Raw genomic sequence first — 16,731 nt, 5'->3', positions numbered from 1 at the left:
CATTGAAATAGAGCTCAGTGGATTAACTGATTAATGAATGAAAGTTTGAATGAAAACATGACTGTTCATTGAGACCTTGACCCAAAACTTGATTTAAGGGACAGTATTAAGAGTGACATCATAGGACGTCAAATGTGATGGCATACACCTGTAATCCCATTACTCACACAGGTGCATTACAAATTCTATGCTGACCTGGACTTAATAGGGAGTACTTCATAGTGAGGCCTATCATCCTGACACTTTAAGCACGAGAACATGAAAGAACCATTTAAAACTATTCCCAGGATATGGTGAAGCTCCAAGATAAAAGCGGTGAAGCCAATATTAATAATTATCTAATCACCAGATTTATAGGCCCCCAATGGTCAAAATGCTACAATTTTCATCAGACCATGAGTCCTCTCAATTCCATAGAAGGGAAGTGGTTCCTTCAGATCCTGTATGTGGCAGAACCAAGGTAGAACCACATGTGGCTGCTTAACATAAACTGAGGACCCCACATCTCATCCAAAGTGCTTCCTCTCTTTTAGCAGAAATGCTGTTCCTTTGGAGGTGAGGCATAGGACACAGGTTACATAAGGTAGATATCCTCATTAGCACTAGGAGTTTTATGGGGCCCTCTTAGAAAGCTCTGAGCAGTCTAGGAATAGACAGAAAGACAGACAGAAAGTCCCATGCCTAAGAACTGAAAATTCCAGGCCAGCTTTCTCCCAGCCTTTTCCAAGCAAAACCAGGCTGCAGACTCTAGGGTGATTCACCTCCCAAATGCCTCTATTTAAATGCTAATTTCCAAAGAACTGAGAGAGGATACTTCTGGCTTGCTGGTCCTTATGTATTAATGTATCCAAAACACTCACCAATACTCTCTTTCTCTCTCTTTTCTTTTTGTAATTGTGAGGCAGATATTTTATTTGTTTATTTGTTTGTTTGTTTGTTTGTTTATTCTAAGTGTTGCTCACCTTCCAGAGTTCTTCACCACATCTTCCTTCCCCTTTGCCTCTGAGAAGGTGCTCTTCCAGAGGTGGGGAAATAGGGGTGGGTGGGTAGGTGGTGGTGGGGAAGAAACAGCCTCACCTATACTCTTACAGGGATAGGGAGGCAGGGAGGAATGCCAGGTGTGGAAGGGTGGGGAGAATTTATGTAGATGTTCCCTTGTCCTTCCCTGACAGCCTGGGTGATCAAAGGGAAGCAAGATAGTTGGAGCTTTTTTTTATAGACCTAGAGGTGAGCTGCAGGTGACACTGGAGGGTAAAGACATTTGCCCTCACCTCTGTACATGGGTCAGTAGCTGCTCTGCGGTGAATAATGTGAACCAGACCCTGGGTGAACTGAGTCTAAAACCCTTCAAGAGCTTCAGAACCTAATGTGTGATTTGAGACAGACAGACAGACAGACAGACAGATCTGTCTAGATAGATCTTAGATCTGTGGCTATACAAATGCTAAGGCTCTGCACATTCCATAGTCAGATACCAACAACTTCAGGAATCTATTCACAAACAAGATACAGGAGAGAAAGGGTATGTGAAGGATTTATTCTAACTTGGAGGCACTAGACTACTATTATGGAAAAGTGGTTTTTGAGCTCCCTCTCCCCCATATGTACCCAACAACCCTCCATACGAATGCTTGAGGCCTGATGTAAGCTGCTTAGGGAAGTCATGCTTTCCCACTTGGCTCCCTCAGTTCATCAGTCTTCAGCCCCTATGTCTAATCTCTATGAAAGCTACAATATCTGCATTGTTGATGCAAAATACTTCTAACTTCAAAGGGAATAAGAGATGAATATTCCTAAGCCAAATGGGGCAATCATGGCCTGGGAACATGAATTTCAGGCTGCTCCAAATAACATATTCCAACATGGAGATGGTCTCATGAAGTTTTTATGGGAAGAAAAAAAAAAAAGAACATCACAAATAACAACATTTATTCAAAAGCATTGGTGGAAACATCATGAAGGCAGGCTACAGTAACATGCGGGAAATCTCTGCTATTGATGTCAGATGTTGTCTAATGACATTCATAGCTTTTGGATTGGTGGAAGCTAATGGTCATTCAAGATAATGTATTCCAGAAGGTTTGACCTGATAGCAAAACATTAGGTAAGACACAAATAGCCAACGAATTGCTTTAGAAGTGAAGAAAGATAGCCCAAGACAATTGAGTTCTGTATTTTAACATCCAAACTCTCCACTGTCATGAAGTTTTAATCAGTTAGTCAGTCTAATAAAGTAGTTTGAATCATCTTGTAGAAAGAAAGGCTAGACTCAAGTCTTTAATAACTCTCTGATGAGGAAACATTTTAGACAGTGAAACATCAGAGAAGTATCTATCAATGGTCAGGGGCTGTGTGCATGCTGCCATCTTTTGATTCTTCCGTGTTTTCAAGAGACACTCACCAAGCATCTGTACTTAACTCACCTGTACTCATTCTCATAGTTTGGCTCTCAGAGCGCCTCTGTGCATTGTTTGGGGACACATGGAGCCTGCAGCACAGTGAGAAATAGAGGTTTTCCATGGGTGGATCTACAGCTAAAAATTTTTAAAGTCTTTCTTGGAAGAAATGTGTATGACTTGTAATCTGAGTCATTTTTGTAAAAGGAGTGGCCTGTTGTGTGGTCTGAGTGGTGATGAACAAAAGTTGCCCAGGTGCAGAGAAAAAGGAAAAAAAACCTCACACAGAGGGGACACATTCCAGCTGAGGGCTGTAGAGTTGGAGCGTGTCCCATGAATGGACAGTGAGTACAGCCTGGAAATGTTGGTCCTGAATGGGCAGCAGGAGTCAGCTGGGGCTGGATTGTGTGGGATCCTCTAGACTGTAATACATCACCCTTATTCCTCTAGACTGAAATGCAGCATTCTTATTCTTTCTTGGTTTTCTTCAATGGAGGAAACTCCAGTACTCCCCTTCTGCTGTAGCTCTGATGCTCAAAACATGCCTTGAATTCATGCGGATTTGCAGAGAGAATGGTACCCACTCAATGTCAGAGCTCTAGGATATGCTTAAAATTTTTCCTGAGTTGTTTCTGTATAATATCAGTTGAGACTTAACTTTAACATGGATGAATTTTGAAGACATCAGTCTAAATGGTGGCCCTGTAGCTAACTGAAATAACATTATTCACGTATATGATATATATGGATAGACATAAACGATCAAACCCAAAAACACACATGCATGAAAGCATGCTCTGGAGTGCCTGTGCTCATGAGTGCTTCTTGTTCTCATCTCTAAAATTGCACCTGGCTATGATCAATGATCAAGAGAGCAGACCCCATCCTGGCTGTATTCCCTGAATGTGAGGACTCAGTTGAACATAAATTTGCTTAGTGCAGGCACCAAGCTACAAACCAGAGGTGTTAGCATGGGTTGTAGCTACTGTTACTTCCCAACTAGAGCACCTGTTTCCTCATCTATAAAATCAGACTAATACTGCCAACTCTCTCTGTCTGTCTCTGTCTCTGCCTGTCTGTCTCTGTTTGTCTCTCTCTGTGTCTGTCCCTCTCTGTGTCTCTGTGTCTCTGTGTCTCTCTTTCTGCCTCTCTGTCTCTGTCTCTCTGTCTCTCTCTGTCTCTCAGTGTCTCTCTGTCTCTCTGCGTCTCTTTCCTGTCTGTCTCTGCCTCTCTGTCTCTGTCTCTCTCTCTTCCTCAGTCTTGGACTTTCAGACTTTCTCAGCATTCATCTTAGGGTTCTCTCTTCCCAGCAGAACTTTCCCAAGGCTATTTTCCCCCATCTGTATTTTACCTCAGCCAAGAGCACGCTGATGTGAAGGTCCTGGGCGCCCTCTGCTGGCCGAGGCCATGCAGGACTGTAGCCAGGAATGGATTTATTGGCAGAAAAAGAGTGGCTGTCCTGTAATTCTGCGCTTCATCTTTGGCACTGTGCCTCATTCTTAGCTTTCTATGCCACCTGACTTCTTCTTCTTCTTCTTCTTCTTCTTCTTCTTCTTCTTCTTCTTCTTCTTCTTCTTCTTCTTCTTCTTCTTCTTCTTCTTCTTCTTCTTCTTCTTCTCATGATCTTCATCATGTTACTTTCTGGAACTCAGAGGGAAATATTTATGGGAGAAGAGGCACTTTAAGCCATGTTCCTGCCACTTGGGATTGTCCATGTACATCTTTCTGTTGTCCATTGATATCAGATGTGAGCAGACTGACTTGGAGCACAGGGATTGGAGGAGGAAATGATGGGTAATAGTCGGTATCTTATTTCCTCTTCTGCTGTTTTAAAAACATGTACAGACGTTGCTGGGCATAGAGAAAACCTCCCACCCTAAAGAAGTAAATGTCCCTCCGAAGCCTGACTACCAAATGTGCTCAAACTGTAAATCACGGGAGGACACTTGGTACCTTGCAGAGCCACCTTCCCCCTATGGTTTAAGTAGAAGAATGAGGTTGTGCCCACCTCAGGGTCAGAACTTTTCAGCTCTCAATGAGAACAGAGCCTCTGCAAGCACTCAGGCTGTAAGATGCCACAGGTCCTTTTCTCTGCCAAGACCTGCTTAGAATCTGGGAATCTCAAGCAATGACATGTTATGACCCTGAGGACTTCAGTCTGTCCATCCCAGGGCAGGACTTTCTGAGCCCTGACCTTACTGAGATAAGATGTATGGAGTCTGTGACCTCACTACCTAGGACCTCACACCTACAATGTTATGGCCTTGAGTTGTAAACGTTCTTTTAAAATAAAGTTTTCATCTCTACCCTGGGGGATTTAACAGCACCTACTTCATCCAGTTGGGTAAAGTCCTTGCCAGGGTGCCTGACAGACAGTATATGCTAAAGAAAGTCATTTCTACTCTTCCTCTATAACAAAGCAGGAAAAGTATATGATCCTTGTATTACAGATGAGAAAATTGAAGTTTATGAGCTTTGCCTCTGAGTACTCTAGTAGGCTATCACGTAGGAATACCTGGAGCCCAGCATTCAGAACCATTAAAATTAGTTTCTCCTACCAATAAATCAAGTACTTGTGGGTCACATGATGAAGGCTTTCTTACAGACCAACCAGAATGCCTTACAAGGAGCTTATTGGTTGTACTGTATAACCAATGTTTCTCTCTTACCAGGTTGGGAAGAACTGGGGGGACAAGGGACAAAATTGGTCATTCTGTCTATAGTACTCAACTCAGGATTATGTGACCAGCCTATTACATGCTTCCATTTTACTGCACATTTGAGGAAAGATCTGTAGCTCCTGCAACCACCTCACTGCTCTTACCTTGAGTGAAGTATTTCCATTACCTGGAAAGCTGATTTCTCTATGCCCAGTGCTGTTGGTAGCTCCCAGATTAGCAGACCATGTGACTCAACAGATGGACGTAAGGTATACGCAAAATACTATGCTATATAGCAAGAGCAGCTAGAAAGCTAACCCCAGTGCGCATGCATTCCCTGAAAAGAGGCCCAGACTCTGCTAACCCTGGCTTTAGACTCTGTTGTCATCAACCTAGACTCTCATTGTTACTTCTCTGTTTTTTACACACAGCAGTAACTTAAGAGCCACAGTAAAGATTAAATATCAAGATATATACAAAGTATCTCGCTAGTGCCCAGCAAGCTAAGAATGCAATGAATAATAATAGAGATGGCAATGAAAATGATGGAGAAGGTGATGGTGATGCTGGAGATGTTGAAGGTGGGGATAATATCACCTCCTCTGGACTCAGCCCTAGAAAACATTTTCACTAAGTGAGCGGGTGGTAACAGACTTCAAAAGTCTCTAGGGAATGGTGTGAGCATATGCAGTAAAGACAACAAAGTGACCCAGTAGGCAGTTTCTCGGCTGCTTCTGAACTGCCTGGAGTCCAAGCTTTAAATGGCTTCGTTTAACATCAGGTATTTTTGTATTTGTTTCTGATTTTCACTTCAAGGGTGCCTGTCCAGGTGGCAAGAGGAAGATATAAACAGCCTCCCTCTTTTGTCATTTCCCTCCCTCTCTTCCTCCCTCTGCAGATTATAATTAGTGCTTCTAACTTTGAGGGTCTCTGAACATGAAGTGATCTCACAAGTGAGGTTAAATAGGGAAATGCCCTTGATATGCTGCTTGCCAGCTGGCTGACACATTTCCTGCTTACGCTCTCCTCCTGTCAGCAAGCTTCCCATCTCCCATGGCTAGCTGTTCCATTTTTAGGTCAGTCTATTGTCTAGAATAATGAAATCTGTGTTGCCACCACTGTCCTCTTAAACCATATCTATCCAGGATTCATGATTCCTGGGTCACCTAGGGGTTAGTCTTCTGGATCACTTGGACACAAACCCATATGAAGTTAGGGTAAGGCAAAGAGCACTACTCTGGGAGCAAAGAGATCTAGGTTTGTATCTGATCTGCTGGTAGTTGTTAAACAAGATATTCCATTCCTTAAGACCTCAGTCTTCCAGATTGGTCTGAGCCAAATTATCTCCAGAATTCCTTCTACCTTAACACACATGCAGTTTTTTGAGCTTTCTTTTCTTCAGCTTAGCTTTGTTTCCTGCTTCAAACACTGTTTGATGCTCAGTTCTCTCACATCCAGGTTTACCCCCTGTCATTGCTTATGCAAAGGGATGCTTAGCAGCCAAATATATAGTTTATAGAGCCTCAGAGGATGTCTTAAACAATTGGCAGCTTGATCCCATTAAGTGTTTACAGCAGCCCTGAGATCTAAGCCTCATTTAAAGGAGAGGGAAGCTCTGGTTGTAAGAGAAACAGAATGTCAGTGGATGCTCCAGGTTTTGACGCCCAGCCTGCCTGCTTTCTGTACCCTATGGTCAGCGCTGTGCTCTCAGAGCTATGATTCAGAAAGCTAGCATTACATGGAGGCCACCCAACCTGTTCTGACAAGGTTCCTACCTTCCTGCCCCACCATTGCCATGTTCCCTTCCTCTGCTCTGCAATCTCTTTGCTCTACCCCACAGGGAGAACAACTTCATCAAGGACTTTCCCCAGCTGGCAGATGGGCTGTTGGTAATCCCGCTGCCAGTGGAAGAGCAATGCCGGGGAGTTCTCTCTGAGCCCCTCCCAGACCTTCAGCTTCTCACAGGTAAGATGCACATTTCAGACCTCTGCAGACTCACTGACTCACAGCCATTCTTCTGAGGTGCCAGAATTTTCTGCCTCTACCCAGGGTGTGTTTCTTATCTTCCTTATTGTCTTCCAGTTATTCTGCTACCTCTTTCTTGGGTTTGGGTTGATTCTCTAAGACACAAGGACCTGGATTCTACCTTGGTGATATAATAATTGAGTAGTGTACAATGGCCACAATGGCCACTCTTGAGGATGATTGAATCCTGACAATTAGAGGAATGTCCCACAGGAATTACACTGCAATGTGACAGACACTTCCATCACTCAAAAGTTCTGAGTGACAAAGAGCAAAAGCTCTAACTACCACGAGCTTTTTTCTGTAAAATGTTATTGACAGAGAAGACCCCACATGAATAGAAGGCGTTCTTGGGAGGCAAGGTCTTTTCTGTTTTTCAGTCAACATGATCCTGCAAGAGTGTTGCTATTCTGCCTTCAGATGATTAAGGGAGCCATATACTCTCCCAAGGTTGCAGAGCTACAGCATAAATTATTATCAAGGACTAAGCCTAATTAGTCTGGACTCCAAAATGGATGCCTTCTGTATTATCTTATACTACCTCCCAGACTTGTCCCACTTCAAAGAAGATTGAGATCAAATGAACCTGCAGATGAAAACCCTTCTGTAAAGTGTGTTAAAGACTTCTATGCTTTCCTTAATTTTCCCCTTCCTATGATCAAAGAAATTCTAAGTGACATAGAGTTTCCTAGTTGAATTCTTTCCGCTGATTGGGCATCAGGTCTAGTCTATTATAATCTTCTTGAGATATAGGTCTCTTTGGAAAACTCCCTTAAGGGAGGCTCACCATTTGTAAGAACTGCCATTTCTTCATATGGTCCATAGGAAAATGTTATAAAGTCCCTGACCCATCATTGATTGTTGTGTATTCTTGGACAGTGTCCACCTTTGCAACAGGAATATAATAGCAGTATTTTTTATCAAAAATATGGTAAAGAATAAAGATCATGTATATAATATTTTTTTGATTTACCATGGTTCTTTTGTAATTATACATATTGTTATAACTCTATGTATTGGCTCAGGGAAGGAATTACTATATTTGCTCTAATTCAAGGGATGGGATTTTTTTTTTTAATTACCAAAGGCAGTAGTAATCCCTCAGTGGTTAAAAGCACTGTCTATGCTTGCAGATGGCCAGGGTCTGTTTTCTAGCACCTACATGATGGTTCACAACCATCTCTAACTCCAGTTTCAGGGCATCCAATATGCTCTTCCAGCACTGCACACATCATTCACAGACATACATTGCATACAAAAACCCACACGCATAAACTAAAAATAAATCTTTAAATATAATTACCGAGGCAAAGTCATCCTCTCTCCCAGAGTTTCATCTCATCTTCTTTCCACAAGTAGGGAACTATACACAGAGTATGAGGGTAGGTAGAGAGAGAACCAGGGAATACAGAGAAAGCATTCCAGCTAGGAAATTATAAAAGCCCAACTGTATGCTGAGATCCATTCTGCACTCTGTAGGAGAATTGCAAACAATAGAGTCCCTGGCCTTGATATCAAGAACCCAATCTTCTACTATATAAGTTTATATTCCAGATGTGAAATGAGGGATAGAATAATGGCTACTTATGAGGGAGGCCCAGGATAGAATGAGAAGTAGTGAAGATAGTTTGATAAATTGTTTGATATGCATAAGGTACCACCATGCTTTTGAGCACTACATCACACAAGAAAAGGGTTCTTTTAACAGCCCACATCAGAATGTTCAGCTTTCTTGTGTCAGAGGGGAGGCCCCATTGTTGATTATCCGCTACTCTGCATACTACAGCACATGGACAGGGTGAACTGAACAGCACATGGACTACGTGAACATGGACAGGTAGTAGCAGATGGGACAGGGAAAAGAAGCTGCCTGGAGCCCAGTGTCAGGGACTCCTTGAGTATACTAATTTCTCTGCCCTGTGTCAGGAGCACAGTCTTCTCTTTTCTCCTTCTATCCAATCTCTTTTTCCTCCCTAGCATCATATAAGGAGCATAGGCAAGACAGAGCAGATAAACAGGACATATTTATAACTAAACATTCTTACTTCAGTGGACATATCTTAGGAGATCATAAATATTTTACTTGAAAATGAAAGGATCTAAAATTATATTTTTCCTGAAAAGGCTAAAGATGGAGAAAAAAAACAGTTGACAATAATGGACAACTTTAATACTACATAAATGTCCAGGAAGAAATCATTTGTTCCAATGAGATTCTCATTTTAATCTCCGTATCAAATATCTCTTTAAGTGCCTCCTCACCAGGGGACAGGAGAAAAGGATACAAACTGTGCTTGCTATTTGCAGAGGCACAGGAAAGCACAAATACATAACAACACTAATAACTGATAACATGACTAGCATTTATTTTTAATGCATTTTTTCATGATTATGAAAAAGAGAGAATGCAGAGCTTTGGGTGGAAATGTTAAAATATGGAGATAGATACAAATCAGAAAGCAGTATTTTTTTGTCCTGATCTGTTACCCAGTGTTAACTGCTTGTCAGCATGTTTGTTGTATTTCTTCTTTGTTTACATTGCATCACTACAATACCTGTGATTTCTGTAATGTATTCTGTGGAACTTGCATTCTTAATGATCCCTCTATATAAAGAAGCCTCCATGAATAGCAACATCTTCATAAAGCCTTATAATGTATTTTATTATAATATGGTGAAGATTTTAAAAAGTTTAGTTTGTTTAGCCAATATTTCTCATTTATTTGAATTGGGAAAATTTATGTAGATGTACAGGTTTGCCACATAGTGCTTATAAACTCCCATATTAACAACCAATGGTCTACAGCAGGGGCAGCAAGCACTAAGGGATGGGTATATAGTACATATAGGCATTTTTCAAGAGGTCTCTGTTATAACTGTTTAGCTCTGATCTTCAGTGTAAAAATCAGCTGCATGCAGTACAGTAAAACAAATGGTCTTAAAAAAAAGAAAATATGCCCCTGTCCACTACAGGTCTACAGACCTACAGGCACAGAATTTCTCTTTTCTAAAAAGAACTTTCTTAAACTCTATTATATTCAAGTCTCACATTACACCCCTGAGATAAGACAACAAAGAATAGTTACATGTCAAATGGAAAATCTGAGACATGATAAGTTGCAAATGGCCTTGGGTAAGTGAGATACAAATTTGACCATTTGCATGTAAGGTAGAGGGGCAATAGAAGCTGAAGAGAAACACAGAGATATGGCTAAAACACCTGGTGGTACAGAGCTGGTAAAGTGGTCAGTTCTAACAAAAGCAAGAGTCAGGACCAATCACGCTTCTTCTCAATTTCTAGAGGTGGCCAGTAAAGCAGAGCCCAGTACTGTGGGGTGTGCACTGTTCTAAGTATTCTTCAATCTAAACTCATGTGGTCATCTTATTTCTCCCTCTAGGAGACATCAGGTATGATGAGGCCATGGGTTACCCCATGGTACAACAGTGGCGTGTCCGGAGCAACCTCTATCGTGTGAAGCTGAGTACCATCACCCTCTCGGCAGGTGAGGACTACTGCCCAGCTGGCAACCAAAGGAACTACCATCACACAACACATGCCCTAAACCCTGGCTGGCACTAAATCATGAAAGAGCAGCTAGGAAGCACAACATAGCATGCAGTGACATTGGCACACTGTGGTGGGGACAATAAAACAATGAGACAGTATGACACAGAAAGAGCTTCCTAGAAGAAATGTCTGAGCATGGTGAAAAAGTATGACCACAGAAGGGATAGAAATGGTAACCTAAGCAATATTTGTTTTCCAGAAGTGTGTCTGGCTTGAGATTGCACCTCTTCTCTCCTCAGTTCTCCATTTCCTTCCTTGACCATCATGGCAATAACATATAGTTACACTCTTTATCACCATATGCACCTGCATCCATCATTCTTTATCCATGTGAGCTCTGAGCTCCAGCAGGGAGTGTAATTTTTAGTTTTTTAGATGGGACTTCTTTGTTCATGACCTTATACTTGCTGTACCTTCTGCTTCATTCTCCCTGCCTGGGTTATACACACTAAACTCTTTGGTGCCTCCTCCACTCTCCATTCTAAAACAATAAAAAGAATAAATGTAAAAAGGCAAGAAATCCCAGGTATTGGAATACTTCCAGAGAAGTACTACCAAAGTACCTAATTTGTATCTGAATCATGTCTGTCTACAGGAGAATTGAAGCCAGGGTATGGAATCTGTTTATCCCAATGTCTCCAGAAACTAACAGAGTGTCATTGTTGGTATCCATGGTTGATCAAATAAGATAAATGAGAACTGGAGAATATGGTATTAAATAATGCTGCCTGGAAAGAGGACACCTAGCTGGGGGTTTTCTACTCTGGTTCTGACAACACCGTCCCTGGCTTATTGTCAGTGTGCCCCCTAATTATTTCTTGAGTTCTTTTCTCTTTCATTACTTTTTTTTTCAGTACTTCTTTAGTCATCAGCAAAATGGGGCTCTTTCATCTTGGAGCTGGAAGGACTTTACCCTTGGGGAAATACAAACTGTAATTGTTGCTGATGTCTGTCAAGCATGTTATAATGTTTCATGTCTTGTGACTTGCTGCAGTCCCACAAGGAAAGTAATAATCTAACATATCCGTCATCAGATAAAGAAACGGGAGGTCAAAGAGGTTAAGCAACCAACCCAAGGTCACACAGCCAGTCAGTGCCAGAAGAGAAAACAGAGCAGGCACGTTGATTGTATTTTTGTCTGCCTAGCTAAAGAGCCATAGGGCATCTCCAAGGCATTGTCATTTATTACTTAACAGAAGCCATCTCATTATTAATCCCACTGTATTAATTACCCAGTTGCATGAGTTAACAGGTTGATGGAGAAAGGTTGTTCTAATCAAGCACCCTTTCTTTGAGTCCTATTTCTGTTTCCCTTCCACCCCCTCACCCTGCACTTGTGAATATAACTGTGATGTTCCTGTTAGAACTACAAAGGTGTACCTGCTTTAATTAATCAGTAATGATGTTCCTGGAAGCTCCTTGTAAATCAAATGTTGGCAAATTGGAGCTCATTTTCAATGTTGGAGAGGTGCTTGCACTTTGATGTGGCAATGGGTGTTTTTATAATAACGATGGCTGGTATTTGTTGGACTCCAGGAACTGTGGGGTGCCTGGCAGGGGTGGGCACAGGCAAAATGCATTTGTCAATTTAGAGACAGATACGGAGGCCTTCTAACTGTAAAACTGGTAATCCTTCAGAGTGTGGGGTTGGGGGAGAGCAAAAGGAGGTATGTGTTCCACACAGGAATAGGCTTCTAAGAAAAGGGTGACTTCATAGTATCTTTAAACATGGGTGTGTCTTGGGAAGGGGTAAATTCATGTATGGGGATAGTGTAGTCTTGGGGTGCAGCGAGTATATAAAAGAAGAACTGGTGATAGAAAGCTCAGGCTTCTCGGAGCAGTGTTGGTGCACACAGAAGCAGGCAAATTCGTGAGTTCGAGGCCAGCCTGGTCTACAGAGTGAGTTCCAGGATAGCCAGGGCAGAGAAACCCTGTCTTGAAAAACAAACAAAAAGAAAGAAAAAAGAAAGAAAGAAAAGGAAAGAAAGAATGAAAGCCCAGGCTTCACTGAGTACAAATTAGGAAATAGGAGATGGCCCAGGCATTCCTGAAGGCCGTGATATAATCATAGGATATTATCTAGTGGCAGGCAGGAGGACAAGAACATTTAAGGAGGTGGGGCATAGTCTGTTTTAGACAAAGAGGAAATAATGCCAAGAAGAACAAATGGTGACAACGGCCAGGAACAGCATTTGTCTGGGCTTCACTTGTAGAGTCAACTCAAATCTAAACTGCAGAGTGCTGCAACCTCTTCCAGTTTATGGGATATCTGGAGAGAGAATTCATAACAGCTGCATGGATTCTAGATGATTTAGCCTTCAATGTAGATGGGGATCTGCTTCACTGAGAGCCCTTCCGGGCATTTGCTGTTCTCTAAAGGCTCTGAGCTTGAATATGAAGGTAGTGTGTTCTGAGCGTCATTACTCCTTCTGAAGTCTTCCAAGGTGTTTCCCATACCAAAGCTGTGTTGGTTGCTGTGGTGAGAATTGGATAGTAGCTAAGTGGTAAGGGAGTGCTTGAAGGCTTTGGGAAAACAAGAAGAGTGAATGAAGAACAGCAGCTCCTGGGTCACACCTCTGCCAGTCCTATCCTAGGTCCAGCAGGCTGAGCAGTCTACTGTGGTAGTACAACAAGCAGCCAGCAAACTCCATGGCAATCTCAATAGAGAGAAGCATCCACTGTCTCAGGAAACAAGAGCGAAGGTGGAAAGGAAGATGAGGTAGCAAGAAGCTAGAACAGGTATGGAATCTGCACTGAGCTGGGACAAGTGCAGCAAAGAGATTCCAGGCAATTTACTTGGAATAAAAAGAAAACAGTGTTTGAGTCTTTCTGATTTAGTTGTTATAAGCTTGAATCAGTTTGGTATAAGCTCTGTTAGCTGGAGAGCCACAATGTGTTACATATAGTCTTTTAAGCTGTGGCTTCTCATTAGGTTAATTGGGGATGTGGTGGTCAACATTGTAGTGTTTGGATTAAGAGAAGAAAAGCATTTAAGGGTCTCCCCTGGTCTACATTAGCTGTTCAATCATAGGCCTCATCTCAACTTTCGGGTTGTGTCCTTAAGTGACCATCATGTAGGTTGGGAAGTCTTCTTCTGAAGGTTTCTACTATATCACCTTATCTGGTAGTGAAAGTGAGCCTTTGCTATAAGCATATAAGGCTAGAGATGACAGCCAGCTGCCACTGTGATAAGAGTGAAGGCCACATATCCTAGCTGAGAAGAGCCCTTAAGGGAACACAATGTTTTAGCCACCAAGTTCTGACATCCAAGCACTTAACACGTCCCCCTCTCCCTCCAGGCTTCACCAATGTGCTAAAGATCCTGACCAAAGAGAGCAGTAGGGATGAGCTGCTGTCCTTCATCCAACACTATGGCTCCCATTACATCGCAGAGGCTCTGTATGGTTCTGAGCTCACCTGCATCATCCATTTTCCCAGCAAGAAGGTCCAGCAGCAGCTGTGGCTCCAGTATCAGAAAGGTAAGCCTCAGGGGAGGGGCTTGTTGGAGGTGATGGCCAGAGGTGGTGTAGAGGAACGGCAAGTGATGAAACACCAGAGTCGTTTTCTCCTATCTGTGAGCTGAGTAGGCTGTGGCGATTCCCCGGCTTTCTGAGTTTCACTTCACGATGGTCAAGGTGAGGGAACATGCTGCCTCGAGATTCTTTCATTCAAGTATTAGAACTCTTTTCTTATACTAGTGGCTGGTTTTGTTTTATTTGGGTTTTAAACATGCTTTCCCCTTGAAACATTTGCCAAAGATAAAGTCAGAGGATAGGGAGTGGTATCTCATGATGCCTTCTCTTTGGGCTTCTTGGGAGAGGCCAGGAAGAACTGTTACTCCTACTCCTCAAGTCCCAGAAGACAATATCATGTGTCCCTCCCCTCCACAGAGGGGCTGTTAGTCTCATGGAGAGTAGCCACATCTTCAATTTCCCTGCTCTCTTAGCTGTCAACAATTTTTTATTTCCTTCAGCCTAAGGTGGTCTAGTGCAGAGGAGTAATCTCTGACACTGACATTTGGAAAGTCATTCCCTTGTGTCCTCAATGTTCCCTTCCTGTGAAATGTACACTTCAATAACTGTTCCGATGTACCTACCACATATAAACGGGGAGGTGATGTACAGACTGGCATTTTACAAAGCTGGAAATATCACATGTTTGTAAGGTTGTATTTTACTCTGTGTGTGTGTGTGTGTGTGTGTGTGTGTGTGTGTGTGTGTGTGGTGTATGTTTCTTCACATAAGTATAAATGTATGCCAGCGTAAGTGTATAGGTGTATTCATGTATGGAGGCCCAAAGGTAACATGAGGAGTTTTTGACCATTTTCATCTTATCCATCAAGGCAACATCTCTCATTTGAACCAGCTAATTTTATTAGCCAACTTACTAGGGCACCTCCTGTTTTCTACCCTCTCAGTGCTGGATTATTAGCAGCCTGATATACCTGCCTAGCATTTATATAGGTACCAGGAATCCAAACTCTGGTCCCCATGCTTCCTAATTATACAGCAAGCATTTTAACCACTGAAATATCTCTTAGACAGCACACAATGATACATCAGTATACTTGAGAAATGGAGTCTAACAGTTGAGAAACCAAGTCTCAATCATGCTGAGTCAAGTGTCCATAGAAACACAACTGATGAATAGCAGAGCCGATGTTGGGAATCACAGTTGGAACTGTCTACCTACAAAAGCCATTTTCTTCTTTCTTTCCATTCCCTTCCTTTCCCTTCCCTTCCCTTCCCTTCCCTTCCCTTCCCTTCCCTTCCCTTCCCTTCCCTTCCTTTCCTTTCCTTTCTTTTCCTTTCCTTTCCCTTCCTTTCCTTTCCTTTCCCTTCCCTTCCCTTCCCTTCCCTTCCCTTCCTTTCCTTTCCTTTCCTTTCCTTTCCTTTCCTTTCCTTTCCTTTCCTTTCCTTTCCTTTCCTTTCCCTTCCTTTCCTTTCCTTTCCTTTCCTCCCCTTTTCCTTCCTTCCCTTTTTTCCAGCTATATTATACTACTTTCTGTTATAGTTAATATTATTGATATCAATTAATTGTGAAATAAAAGGCTCTTGATTACAAAAGGTGAGGATTGATGATACAAGCCTACTTGCACCTTCTCCATAGGACATAGCAATCCAGCTCCAGGAAGCCCGTAAGTCATAAACACAAACCACAGAACATTGTGGCCCTTAGATTCTTCATAGAACTTAGCTCTCCAGTTTGCCCTTGTGGAAATTAAGGTTCAATGGGTAGAGAAAGTCCGTGCTAACTCACATAGCTCCACATATCAAGGCAAAGTGAAGCTGCTTCCTGCCATCTTGTTAGTGCTTGTCAGGTGCTGACTATGTCTATGAGATAGAACCCCTGAACCTACCTTGGCCATGTCTCTAGCCTTTCTTTCTGCTTTTGGGGGCTCTGCCTCCCTAGCTGTGATTGCATTCCTGCCTGCTTCCTGCATGCAACTGTGTGGGGCATGGTTAGTTTATAGGCTCAGAGGACATAATTGAGTTGTCAGGGAATAGCTCGATTTTATGGCTATGACAATGGCAGTCTTTAAGGAAGTGCATTAAATCAATAGAAGTCTCATTGTACCACCCTATAAATAACGTGACGCATCATTAAGCAGGGCAATAAGCTTCAGGACTTTGAAGTAACACAATTAGGTTATGTTTATAAAAAACCCTGTCTTGCTGTGGCCACCGAACTAATTTGCTTCATATCCTATTCGGGGCCTGGGATGCTACTGTGATGCTAAATGTCATCCCATCTCCATCCTTGGTTGCTCTCAGGGCCTAGGTTTCCTTGTTGAAAACTATCCCATTCTTTGTAATAAAAATGGAATCTTCTACAAGAAATAAGGGAGAAGAAGAAAAGCTAAAAGAGCAGCTGAAGTCTCCGCTGCCCCCCCCCCCCGCACCTCCTTCAAGGCCTAGGTGACTTTGATGTTAGAGCTTTCTGTGTCTGGGTTTCCATTCTACATATACTTTTACTCCTTTCATGGTCTATATTTGCTCCAAGAAGAATATACAGATTCTCTGAAGCCAAGATAATAATTTTCACTGTTTTTCCTCTCTCTCTCTCTCTCTCTCTCTCTCTC

At 42.4% G+C, this 16,731-nt stretch overlaps 1 protein-coding gene across 6 annotated transcripts in view; it reads left to right on the top strand.

Annotated features, from left to right (window-relative positions):
* Positions 1 to 16,731, top strand: part of Astn2 (astrotactin 2) — a 1,002,270-nt gene that overhangs the window by 712,209 nt on the left and 273,330 nt on the right. For all 6 annotated transcript variants that reach the window (XM_031377658.1, XM_031377656.1, XM_031377657.1 and 3 more), the window contains 3 exons: positions 6,897 to 7,021; positions 10,480 to 10,584; positions 13,949 to 14,128. In XM_031377658.1, the coding sequence (XP_031233518.1) occupies positions 6,897 to 7,021; positions 10,480 to 10,584; positions 13,949 to 14,128 (410 nt within the window). The remainder of the gene's footprint in view (positions 1 to 6,896; positions 7,022 to 10,479; positions 10,585 to 13,948; positions 14,129 to 16,731) is intronic.

This window comes from Mastomys coucha, unplaced genomic scaffold, assembly GCF_008632895.1.
Source record: "Mastomys coucha isolate ucsf_1 unplaced genomic scaffold, UCSF_Mcou_1 pScaffold18, whole genome shotgun sequence".
NCBI lineage: Eukaryota > Metazoa > Chordata > Mammalia > Rodentia > Muridae > Mastomys > Mastomys coucha.
The sequence above is the reverse complement of the archived record's forward strand: the minus strand, read 5'-3'. Positions and strand labels throughout refer to the sequence as shown.